Consider the following 13,389-nt stretch of genomic DNA (forward strand, 5'->3'; position numbering starts at 1 on the left):
AATTTCTTTACTCACAAATTCTTTTTAGGTTAAATGTGAATCATTTATAGTTGGCGTCTTCATTGCAATTCATATGATTTATTAGCAGTTCGGTCATAATTAATTTTCTATAAAAGGTAGCAGATGATGCCTTTCTTGTATACAGAGGTAAATAGAAGGTGTGCCACTAAGATGTTATGAATATTAGTGATTAATAGAAGCTGGATAGGCTGATGCCTAAAAGGAAAAGTTGCTGCTCACACAACCTTGGATTTAAAGGAAAAGGCTTGGGCTGTATTGGTAGAAAAATCTGAAAACAAGAGAATAAAGATCTAGTGGAAAATTATAAATGTGAAGTCGGAAAAGGTTGCACATTCTTGGATTATTCTGGTCATATAATCATCAAGTTTTTTCAATTTACTATTACAAAGAGTTGGAGTATTTGCAACATATTATTTTTTGGTTAAGTAGCCATCAAAGACTTATTAAATCCTTCCTGAGGGCTGTTCTATAATTTCTCCGGTTCTTGCTGCCTTTTTAAAGGTTATATTTGATCTTTACTTTTTTATATCCTTTTTTACATCAGAACACTCCTTCTCTTCTTCTTGTCTTTAATGTTCTTCTTCTCCAAATAATAAGAATACTTGGAAGTAGTAGATCATTGTTGTTCAGAATTCTCCCATGGTAAATAAAGGTGGTCACTTAACCAAAAAACCGAAAAGTTTTTTGGTTAAGTGACCACCAAAAATGAATATTTCTTCTAAATTCTTTTTGCTCCTTTTTCTTTCTCTTCCTAATTTAACGTTCGCATATCTCACTTCATCTTCTTTCATCATTGCTATGAATTATTTCTCGATGCACTATTCTTCTTCTTCATTGGGCTCGGCTTCAACGTCAAAATTGTTTGTAAGTTTTAAATCATTCTTTCCTTTTCCTTTCCTCGTTTGTCACTAGCACTTCTGTAAATTTTATTAAACGTAGTTTATTTAATTTATGAAGAATTCTTTTTCCTCTTCTTATCTAATTTATCAGGTTGGCTTCTGCATTGGACCGTCAAATACGATATCATTTGACTAAAGAAATGAATTATCTTTTAAACGAAATCTTTTATTTACTTTATGTTTTATCTTTTAAAGAAATCCTTCAATAACACAATAGTAAAAGCACATCAGGCCTGTGTCCATAAAATATATATTGGCGACATCTTAGTAAATTGGAAATTACTACTAAAATTGCAAAAGGTTTCACACTTAGACGACCTCTATGGATCCTCTGCTAGTAGAAACTCAGAAAGTCGATACATTATTATTTTTATGAATAAATTCGGTGGTCTATTCTAAATAAAGAGTAGTAAGAAGCTATTCAAGATTTAGATATGCTAACTTTGGGTCTCTCAATAAGTATATTCCGATCAAAAAGAAAACTATGAGTCAAATACCAAGACAATTACTCAATCTGATAAGGTGAATATAAGATTTAAAATTTGAAAAGACAAATTGCATCATCGTTTTAAGTAAGATAGAAATAATAAATTGGAGGCTAATTAATGAAATGGCTACCATAATTTAAAAACCAAATGGGTTTTGATGACTAGAAGATAAAAGTGATCAATACAACTAGAATGCTAATATTTTATTCAGAAGATTAGGTTCTAGAGTACTTCTTAGAAGACTAGACTTAGAAGATGCCTATTTGAAACTGAAAAATATCGACTAAAATTTTCTTAAAAAACTGTATAATCAACCTCCAATATATCCTTAAATCACAAATACTATTTAGCAGTAAGAAAAAATTTACCTGTAATTTACTGGCATAGCATTATGGTTATTTAAAGGAGTTATCGAATTTTGCAACTCAGGCGAGTCAGGTAGCGGAGGAACTTCAGGAGGGATTTCCTCTTCCTCATCTCCCATATCAGAAGAGTAAATCGGTGGCGGCTCTATCGTGCTGGAACATCTAAAATAACTTACAGTTTAATTGTTCATCAATTTTTGAAAAAAAACATTATACCTGAGTGTAGTATAATTTGTAGGATAAAAGTTTCCACCTTGCTGTAAGGAGTTTCTATATTCCTCATAGGTCATGGGAGTGACGGGCTCCAAGAGGCTATCTGGGTGACTTATTGGGGTAATTGGAATGCTTTGATTAGCATTGTTTTGCCCACTCGATGAAGAGAAGTTCATAAGTAGGTCCTAAATAAGCCAATTAGTATTTTAGATATATAGAGTAATATGTAAATGTCGCACCTTCATATTTATTTTCATTCCAAAAGGATTCCTGAATAAGGTGGGCGATCCTTGCAATTTGTGTCTCTTATTAATAATTAAAATGACTAAGAAAACAACTAAGAGTAGTAACATGATTGCCGTCAATACTCCTATAATGACTTCCACGTAAGCATCACTCGTTTTCTTGGCGGCAACTAGAAAAGAAAGATCAACATAAGAAACCAATAATATGATGGATTGATTTGATATTCAAACAAAGGTTTACCCGTATCTATATTTTTATTTCAAACCATCCAACGAATAGATCAGCGCAAAAATAAATATAGAAACCCAACCCGATAAAACTGTGTCGAAGTCTTTTAAGGCTTTAGCTACACTAACAAAGACCGCAGTCACTTGAAAGTCATATCTGACATCGAACGGATATCCGAGAACGAAACTATAAGATTGCAGTCACTTTTCTATCGATAAATCTCGATGTTCAATAGAAGGTAAACGATATAAAGCCTGTCGCTTTGAAGAAGCTCTATCGGGGCTTATACAATGCGGAAATTTGCCTTTTTTCTACTCTAGGGGAAAAATTGGTTTATGTTGGGGTTCTCTTTTATCGCACCGTGCTTCGAAGGTTGTCCGTTCGATTTGGGGCTTAATTACATCATAGAATGAACGCTTTTAATAAATAATAAAAGAATGAGATTGACTAAATATATAGGGAGTTCCAGGAAAAACAGTATATTAAATTTCCAAGCACAAAAATCAGGAAATTTTATTGTTTTATTGTTGTTTAAAGTAAACTATATAGGGCGATCCCCCGGAAACTCAAAAACACAATGATCCAGATCTATATTTTAATAATTATTTATAACATAAAAAATTATTTAGAAAAAACAAAAATAAAACATTATTACTCTGTATCTAAAAAACGAAGTGTTTCTCGACATCGGCTTATAATTTTTAAGTAAAGAAACTGCCCTTCCGATTTTTATTAGAATATTAATGAAACATCCCTGTTCTTTCTGACCCTTGCCAAAAAAATACAACAACCTAAAAACATTATTATTATTATTATTTTTCTGTTTTAGCTCGATGATAGCGGTGTTGTCAATTTTATCGGCCTGAAGGCAAGATAAATTTTGTTATGGTAGATTTAGGAACTTTCGAACAATGTTGCATGTATTCAGTATAACAGATGTCTGTATAGTGGACACTCGTCTAGAAGGAAAGACTCAATGCGTTAAGGTTTTTGGACAGTGTTAAAGGGACAATTCCAGTGGATGAAATAACTAGAGGGAGTATATATACATTATCTTGCCTCCATTGTTGTTTTATGTCGTGAGCTAGATCTGCGTATTTAGCAAGTTTAGTGTGTGTAAAGTATTATTATTATTATTATTATTTCATGCAAAACAGCAATCGCACTCTTCCCTAGAGAAGAGCCTTTCTAGTTTTTATTAAATTTCTTAAACTAACTTTTCGTCATCCTCTATCGGTGATAATTGCCCGATCACAGTATAGTAAGTATTTAGAGTAGGATACAAATCCTATATTGGGTCGTCTACATAGACGTTACCAAGACGTAATAAATACGAAGTAACCCGTATTTATTAACTAACTTTTGGTGTATGATATTGTATACCTGGTTGTATCGCTGCAGGTAATCAAGTAACTACATCCAACTGTTACCTGTTGGATGGTCTCAGATCTTTCATTGCATGGCTATTACAAATGCTTCTGTTTCAGGGATTGCTATCCCATACTTCTTTGTCTATATGTGGCTGATTCAAATCGTTGTAGCGTCGCCCATGTAACGGCTTTTGGGCTCATTGATCCTTCGTCTCGGCATCAGCGAATATTTTCAAAGTTACTATTGGAGAGATTATGGGGGTTATACGATTTGTCCCTTATTAGAATAATCCTGTGAACATCTGATATTTGCGCCTTCAATATTCAAAATTGAGGTTCTAGCGTGATGTAACTTGTGCCTCGTCATCATTGTGCGAGTAGTTCGTTGAAGGTTCTCAAGCTCGGTGTTTGTCAACTTTAGAACACCAAAGCTATAAATCACAAAAGGTACAGCGCAAGTGTTTATTGCTGTAGTGATATTCCCTGCGTTTAACTCTGTTTTTAGTGAAGCTTTTACGCGTTAAAGGTACTAATTCTTGCTCCTCGTTTTGCTTTGTTTGCCTTGGAGCTAATTAGCTTATTAAAATCCCAGATATTTGTACGATTCTCTCTCATTCATATCTTAAACTGTATCACCTTTAGTGACTTTGCCCCTTTCAATGTGCTTGGCTTCACTTTTTTCCATTTCAAATTCCATCCGAATGTCGTTTGAGAAGGTGTAAATCGCATCAATTAAGTCCTTTCGTACCTATCGTTTGCACTATAGAGTTTAACGTCATTTATGTAAAAAAGATGGGAGTCTGATAGGTTTCTCTGTTAGCTCTAATGTCGTATTTGTCTCTAATATCTAATTTATTGAATTTATCTTTTATTAAATCACAACCCTGTATACTGACGAAATGAATTGTATTTAATTTGTCCTTATTTCTAACTAGATATTAATTTTTTTTTATTGTAAATGCCTTAATGTATTAACTTAAAATATATGAGTTTGAAAAAAAAATGAGAAAAGTTGTCTAATTTTATTAATATGAAAATCTATTTAAACATTTTGAAAAAAAGCGATTAAAACGGAAATTCTAAAAATCTGTACACGTTGTTGCATGTAACAATATATTTAGTTTCCAAACCCATATAAATTTTAAACACAATATTGTATAAGTTTAATTATTTATTATTCGGTCATTCTATATTATCGTGGCTCGATATTCTTTTTTTGTCCGTGAATGTTTTAATAAAATTGGTGCTTTTTTAGGTGTTAATCTATTAAGTGTTTTATGGACTCAAAAACAATGTGCTAAAGAAACTTCAGTCTATTATCAGTACTGCGATTGGCGTAGAACAAATATATTTTGGGCAGAAAAAAACTAGAAAGTTTCCCTTTTATTATTTTGTTTTAATTAAATATAAATATAAAAACTTAAAATAAAATTATGGGCAAACACGATCTTGTTTAAACACTGTGCGGAAACCTTCCTATACTCGTAATGTCGTTTTACGATAAGTACATTTTACTATAAGTACATTTATTATATTAATATAAATTTTCGAACATTTGTTTTTTTTATGGTTTTATAGTTAGGTTTGATTGGGGTGGGTTTACACACATATTAAGCCTTTTTCCATAATTTAAGCTGCGATTTTCGGTTCATTTTCGATTTTTAAGTCACTAAACTAGACGTTTATCCTCATTCTTATAACTAGCAAGAAAAAAGTGGGCATTCTCCTTTTTTTGCAATAATTTATTAAAATTAAAAAAAATAATCTGCGATGTATTGAGCACAGAAATAATTTTTTTTTTTAAATTTACAAGTAGGGTTTGTATGCTACTACATTATGTGTTTTACGAAGACTTTCAGTTTGCTTTTCAAATATTAAGTCCATTATCAAATACAGGATTTCAGTAGAAGGGGTACATTTTGTATTTTAAAAAAATATTGATATCCAACCTATTTTCTTATTTTTTTTTACCTTTTAATTTTTTTTATAAGGAATAAATAAAATAGTAAACGTAGTCTATTATTTAGAAAATATTATAGCAGAAAAAATAAGTGCAAATTTGTAATATTTTTAATAAACTTAGCTAAACTATATAAATTACTATTTGGATTTTCTGGAAATTGTATTAGTCTGGCATGATTTCCATATTTTTTTAACCATTAAGTTATCATAATAAAACAATACTAAAACAAGGGAAAAAAAATAAATGGCAAACTCACTATTCTTTGAGAAGTCAGAAAACTACTTAAAACACTAAATATATACAGAACGGGAGTAGATTTAAGGATTAGCCTCATTGCTTTATTTTGCAATCGCTTTAGTCGATCAATTCTATATTGAGGCAAATTAATTACATAGTATGGCGAAAGAGCAATCATTATAAAGCATTAAATTATTGCGCACTAATAGTGTATTTTACACTTTTGTTAATAAGCCGACTCTCTTAGATTTTCTTTTATCGCATCATCACTGTGGGCTTAAAAATTTAAGTTGACATCCAAAATTATAACAAATTATATTAACAAATATTTTATTTATATTTCATGAAGCAATTCGTATCAGTAATTATATTCATCTTAATCTGTAATAATAAAATATAGTATCCGCAAACTATAGACAACTGTAACTTAAAACATACCATATTTAACATTAACACATTTAGGCATTTTTTAAGAATAACACGTTGGACACTTAGGTAGAGTAAGCCTAAATAAAACTTAAAGATCTAATTGCTACAATTTGTTAATTAGAATTTATATATTAAAAAGTCTCTTAAAATCAAAGAACAACCTAATTAACTAAATCTTTAAGAAAATTATCACAGATACTAACAATAAATTATTCACAAGAGTGAGTGATTCTCACGAAATCCTGACTGATTAAGAGCAATTATTTTATTTGTATTACAGTCTTGTATCTTGTATTACATTTTTAATACACACCTCAAAGAGCTTTTCATACATAAGTACAGTGTTAATTTGTTGGAATTAATTGTGAAATCTTTTATTTATTTTGTAGACAATTTTCATGAATCAGTTTTTTAATTCCTAAATATTCCCTTCATTTTTGTCATAGAGGTTTTATCAAATGTCGAAAATATACTCTCAGGTTCAGGGGTTCTGGTATAAGGTGTAAGCTCATTTGGTTGTTGTGGTATTTTCTATGTGAATAGAAAAAAAATCCATCTTCAATATCAGCTTTAAAATTTATTTGATTAATTACCACTTGAATTTTTCTGGGGTAAAAAGGTTTTTAGGTTTATAGCTTAAAGTTCTTCTGGATTATTTTTATTCATGTACAGTGGTGACCAAAAGTATGAAAACTTTTTTAATTTGTATTTTTTTTAAGAAACCAGAAACTATAATAAATTTACTCATATTGTGATAAAGTATATATAATATATTACCTAACTTAATATATTAATTTGAAATTAAACGTATTATAAAAAGAAAATGAAATAAAATTAATATTTGCTTGACCAAAAGCATGGAAACTGAAAAAAGTTATTTATATAAAATACATCTAAATCAAAATCTACTAATATCTTGTGGCATATCCCTCCGAATTTATTACTTCGCTACATCTTCGTGGCATAGAATCGACAAGTCTTGCACAGTCTTCACTGGAAATGGCAGCCCACTCAGTTTACAGTATTTCCCACAGTTGAGCCTTGTTTGAAATCGAATGGTTTCGAATCTTCCTGTCCCCATAAATTCTCTAATTCTCTTAATGATCCCATAAATTCTCTATGGGATTCAGATCTGGGGACTGTGAAGGCCAATCCATTAAAGCAATGCTCTGTTCATTTAACCAGTTTTTCACAAATTGGGACTTGTGTTTAGGGTCGTTGTCTTGCTGAAACAACCATCTTAATGGCATTTACTCCTCAGCATAAGGCAACATGTTGTTCTCCAATATGTTTTTGTATGGAAAACGCTCCATTATTTCATCAATTTTAACCAGGGGGCCAACACCTCATCTGGAGAAACAACCCCACACCATAACGCTTCCACCACCATGTTTTACCGCAGGCATTTGGTATTTGTTGCTGTACCTTATACCTTTTGGTCGCCGGACATAACGTCTCCCGTCACTCCCAAATAATTGAAACTTACTTTCGTCACTAAACAATACAGTATTCTAATTTTGGTGAGACCAGGTAAGATGATCTCGTGCAAATTTCAAGCGATCCTTTCTATTTTTCTTTGATATTAGTGGTTTCTTTACAGCAACTATTCCAAAAAGCCCCACTTCATTTAGCCTTCTTCTCACCGTGCGAGCAGATACAGAAATCCCCATTTCACTTATTTCTCCAGAAATATCTATAGAAGTTTTTTTTGGGTCGTTCATCGATATTCTTTTTATTACCTTTATAGCCCTTTTGGACAACTTTCTTGATTTTCCTTGCTTGTGGGCTACCGAAACATTTCCTCTCTTTTCAAATATTTTAATTATTTTTGAAACAGTGCCTTTTAAAATGTTTAAATTTTTACTTATTTCAATTTGTTTATAATTCTTCTGGTATAGTTCAACTATTTTACTTTTTAAATCACTAGATAAGAATTTACACTTAGGCATGATGCCTGTCTTTACTCAAACAAAATCGTACCGTTAAACAGCTTGTAATAAACAATTATTATAATTTTATTAAAGGTTTCCATACATTTGGCCACAGAGAAATAACTCCTCTTTCATCAAAACTAATAAGCAACATTCTTTTGCTTTACCTCCATTGGAATTTCTTTATTTGCTGATAAGCTGTTTATTAATATTTTCGAGAGTTTTCGCATTGCGATATTTTCTGCATTTTTTAAAAAGTTTAAAGTTTCCATACTTTTGGCCACCACTGTATATACATTGTACATAAAATCTTTCTTTTTTTTACTTTAATTTTGCTTTCAATATTATTCCTAATAGTTTCATATTGATTTTAAATATTTCAATTTTTCTCTATGACGCCTCTTTTGTATAACCGATCACATCGTACATTTGGTCTCTAAATTAATGGATTATAAATTTTTTATTAATGTGTTTCTTTTCAAAAATTTAATCCTTGGTTACCATGGCTATTTTATTTATTTAAGTTACCTTGTAATATGTAATGGTGATAATATAGAATTTTAGGAGTCATATGTACCTTATGTTCGAACATGCTTTTTATCAGTGGCTATATAATTAATTAGAGTCTGACTTCTTGCTGTTATCCTGGTCGGTGTTTCAATTATTTGCTTAAATATAATTTAATATTTTTTTATAAACACTCTCTAATCTGTTCTAAATATTTAATAAAAAAATATATTAATTTGGAATCTTCTTTCTGAGTTGGATGGCAGAGAACATGAATATTACCAGACATGCACAATTGCACAACTCAAAAGGCGATAACCATATATAACCATTAACACACGACACAGTTACAGTATATCTAAAATTACATTTAATTATTAAGCCAAACTCTCTCTTGTTCTATTGTTATTACTTATACAAACTACTTTATCCATTTCTCATATATTACTATTTATTAAAATCTTCTGGATATTATATGCATCTAACATATGTAGTGCACCTAATTGTAGAGAAAAAACCTTATTTTTATATTATTCTGTATGATGCAGCAAATAGAGATGGATATATAAAAATGAACATTTAGCTTTTTTCAGCTTTTTTCATATCATCATTTTATTTTTAAACTACTGACTATCCTGACAATTGTTTTATCTTTATTAAAACTCGATAAAAATTATTTTACCATTGCTACTTCCGGTCATGTTATTTTATGTTGTACACGAAATGTTACATTGAAACATTGTTAAATTATATTGATTTACAGACCCTCATATATCGAAAGTTAATTGAAATAAAGAAAAAAATAAATAAACATTTATGGTAAAAAAGCTTTAGGCGTAAAAACCTAATGGCCGATTGTTGTTTTTTTGTTGCTAATATTAAAAACCACTTTGGCCCAATTACCATTTTCACGCTGCGCGGTTTTTCGGATCAACAAAATAAAAACCCAGTTATGGTGTTTGCGTTTATTATTTTAAGCAATTTTTCCAGTTTTATGGGGATTTTCATTAATACTAAAAGTGTTAATATGTTTATATGCTAATACCATACCCTAAATGTAGCTTAAAATGTCTTTAAAGAATTAAATTTCAAATTCAATTTAATTCTGAGAGAAAGTCAGTCAACAATTTTTAATATTAAACGGGTAATTTTAATAATATTTGGCAATTTTTTTTTTGAATTTAGCTAAAACTGGATGGCAAATCTAAAAAGTTCGCCCGAAAAAGGAATATGTGAATTGGAAAGTGGAAAATTTAAAAGCTAACCGAATTGATTTTTTTTGGTGTTTATATGGACCTACCATAAAGAAACAATAAAAAAGATTTTATAGCAAAAGTAAATAAAATCCAAGAATACCAGAGTCGACTATTTTTAAAACACTTTTGGGATTAATAAAAACATAAAGTATATAGATATTGTATCTGACATACAATGTTTCTAACAGATATGTGTGTGCCACATGCTTTAATAACATTTCGAATTTCGTCAGGCTTTGAAATTACACTGGGTGGAGAGAGCATTATATGTAGTAAGGCACTATTTTATTTAATAATTTTATTGGAAGTTATAAATATTCTTTTTAAATTTTTGTACTAGGAGTATGTACTATACATATATTTTGTACTTTATTGTACAAAGGTTTATAGTATGTCCTATATTTTATGTATTTTTTATTATTTTAATAGCTTTATTTACAAAATTTCCTAAAATTTTTATAAATTTTATTCAACAACATTTATTTATCTTATTTACCAACAACAAACAACACATATATAATTTTAACTTAATAGACACTTAAAATACACCGTAAGGACGAGAGGAGAGAACGTTTTTGAAATTTGTTTGTTGACTAGGCTTGGGTCGTATCCATTGCTAAATGCTATTTGTTTAATAATGTTTGTTTCATTGATAAAATCTGTTGAGGACATTGGAATGTTGAGCAAGCAATTAACGTAACAATTAAAGGATGCCAATCAATAAATTTGGTGTGATAGGGCATGATTAGATTGAAAGGAAATAATATGATCAGTTTTGGTTGGTTTTCGGTATATTTTACAGGAGATGTAGTTTTTCTTTTTAGTTATTGTTGTATCTAAGAAATTGAGGCTATTATCAATTTCCAAGTCCAAATTAAATTTAATAGATGGATGGATGGCAGATTATTAAGAGAATTAAGGATGTTTTATGGATCGATGCAAGCTATTAAGAAATATTCATCCACGTACCTACACCAGTTTAAAATTTAATTTTTATTTAACAATATAGAAACAGAAGTTCTTTCTATATTATCTAGAAATAATTCAGCCAAGAGCGCTGAAAGTGGATTGCCCATGACAAGGTCTATTGATTGGCTATAGAAGTTGTTATTAAAAAGAAAAAAGTTCTGTGACAAGCAAAATTTAAGAAATAGGTCCTCAACATCATTAGCGTCCAATTTGTTAAGTTGTAAGGACCGCTCGACAAAGGATAAGGTCTCATGGAATTGAGGTAAAAGCTTACTTATGTCAAATGACCCTATTTCCTACCTAACTATTCCTATTCTAATATCCTCGACAGATATATATTTATTAATAAATTAAACAAACATTATTATTTTAGCTTTTAATGGTCATTCTCTAGACCATCCTAATTTTAAATATGTATTCGTCCCTTTCCTAGGCCCTTTTTCTTACCAGATTTCCAGAATATTGAGAAATATTTGTCAAACGAATATTAAGGTACGTTTTAAGAGTACTAACTCTCTTGGCTCGATTCTCGTAAACAAATTCTATCTCATATTTAGTAGTGTCTACAAACTGAAATATGCAGACTGTCCTGCCACATATGTTGCCAAAACGATGAGGTCACGTTCAACAAGAATTATAAGATATGTAAATAGACTTTAATATTCCGCTTTTGGAGACCACCTTAATTTTTCAAATCACAATTTTTCGCCCAACGAAGATAGTAAGGTCGTATTACTATTTAGAATATGTATAGTAGTTCAAATTCAAAAATGTAGTCCATTTTTCTCAAAAAAACTTCTTAATAATAAATATTTAAAGATTCAAGGGACAGTCAAAGTCAACGGTTTCAGAGTATGTTAATTTTTTTTAAACTGTGACACGTGTTTCGGCCTAAGGCACCATCAGATCGGTTAAACTACTAAATTAATAGCGCATACATTTACGCACTACTGCATAAAAAAACGTCAAAAAAATTAATAACAACCCCAATTTACTTTTTCTTAAAAAGTGAAACTTTATAAGCCCTGGGAAATGGGTAAAGTAAATAGTTTATGCAAGGTAGTAAAAAAAATACTTTACGTAATTGCGGACATTTATTGAATTAATACATAATCTAAATTATATCCTTCTAAAAAATTTCTGAGTCAAAATTTAGTGGTCAGGAAATGTGACAGATACTAAATTCGCAGTGACCTGATCATGAGTAAGGTAGACCTGCCGCTACCCAAATTTACATGGGGCCCCTAGATGCTGAATCTCCTGTTCCTGATCTTATTGAGTTGAGAAATGAGCCTGAATGCAATACAGATTCAATTAGTACGGACTCTGAAGCTGATAGTGAGACTGTAAGTTATAGAATTCATTTAAATTTTTTTTAATGGAACTGCTGATACCTTATTACCTACTTAAGAATATTCCATGTAGCAGAAATAAACATATAGGTAGTATAAGAATATGTAAAATAAACTTGTGTCCTAAACTTTTGGGCTGCAGCATGTTTAAAAATTTGAGAAAAAATTATTTATAATATTATAAAATTTTAACTTTTTGAAATTCAAGTATCAATAGCAATTTTTTGATGTAAAAAAAGAATTTTTGAGTTTTAGCCAGTGACATCTGTACAGGATGTGTATTGGATATTTATTGTTACATAAATGGCTTTTATTTGAACATTTTGTGCTCCAACCAAGACATACTTTGCCTTAGATGGTGTAAGATTTTTCTTTGTTTTCGTTCTGGTAGCGTCGTTCTTTTGCCGAAATTGTAGTCCTGATGATGGAAAGCCCTAGGCAGATATAACTAATTTTTTTTGTACACTGAACATGTGTTTTATTTTATTTTTTCTCAATAGTCAATTACAGCATACGACTGAAGAGGGCTATTACTGCCCTCTATGGTATAGATAATAGATATGATGAAAACCAACCACAAGTTGAGCAGAAAATTCAAAAAAGTGCATTTTAGCATATTCTGCTTAATAAGGTCAAATTCCTTAATGTCATCTAAAAATATAAAGCAGGAGATCCTTGACTTCTTCATGGTTTAGATATACTACCAGGAACCTTACAATACACTTACACTTACATTACACTGACACTGGCCATTTGAGTCGTCGTGTAAATGATGTTCCCCTACCTATTCCTACGTCTTCCCTTACCAAAAACTCATTAATTTACATAAGTAAAAAAATTTACAATCATGTTCCTCTGTGTGTTAGACATATATCGGATGTTAAGAAATTTAAAAGAGAATTAAAGTCGCTTCTA

The 13,389-nt window shown here is 30.3% G+C and overlaps 1 protein-coding gene across 2 annotated transcripts in view; it reads right to left on the minus strand.

Moving 5' to 3' along the window:
• LOC126739476 (discoidin domain-containing receptor 2-like) overlaps positions 1–13,389 on the minus strand; it is a 305,530-nt gene that overhangs the window by 26,363 nt on the left and 265,778 nt on the right. The window contains exons 10-12 of one of the 2 annotated variants that reach the window (XM_050445155.1): positions 2,226–2,401; positions 1,990–2,171; positions 1,777–1,926 (exon numbers count right to left, since the gene is read on the minus strand). In XM_050445155.1, coding sequence (XP_050301112.1) covers positions 1,777–1,926; positions 1,990–2,171; positions 2,226–2,401 — 508 coding nt within the window. Of the gene's footprint in view, positions 1–1,776; positions 1,936–1,989; positions 2,172–2,225; positions 2,402–13,389 lie in introns of both variants that reach the window. The other variant, XM_050445154.1, reaches the window with a different exon arrangement.

The sequence above is a fragment of the Anthonomus grandis genome, chromosome 8, assembly GCF_022605725.1.
Source record: "Anthonomus grandis grandis chromosome 8, icAntGran1.3, whole genome shotgun sequence".
NCBI classification, from domain to species: Eukaryota; Metazoa; Arthropoda; class Insecta; order Coleoptera; family Curculionidae; genus Anthonomus; species Anthonomus grandis.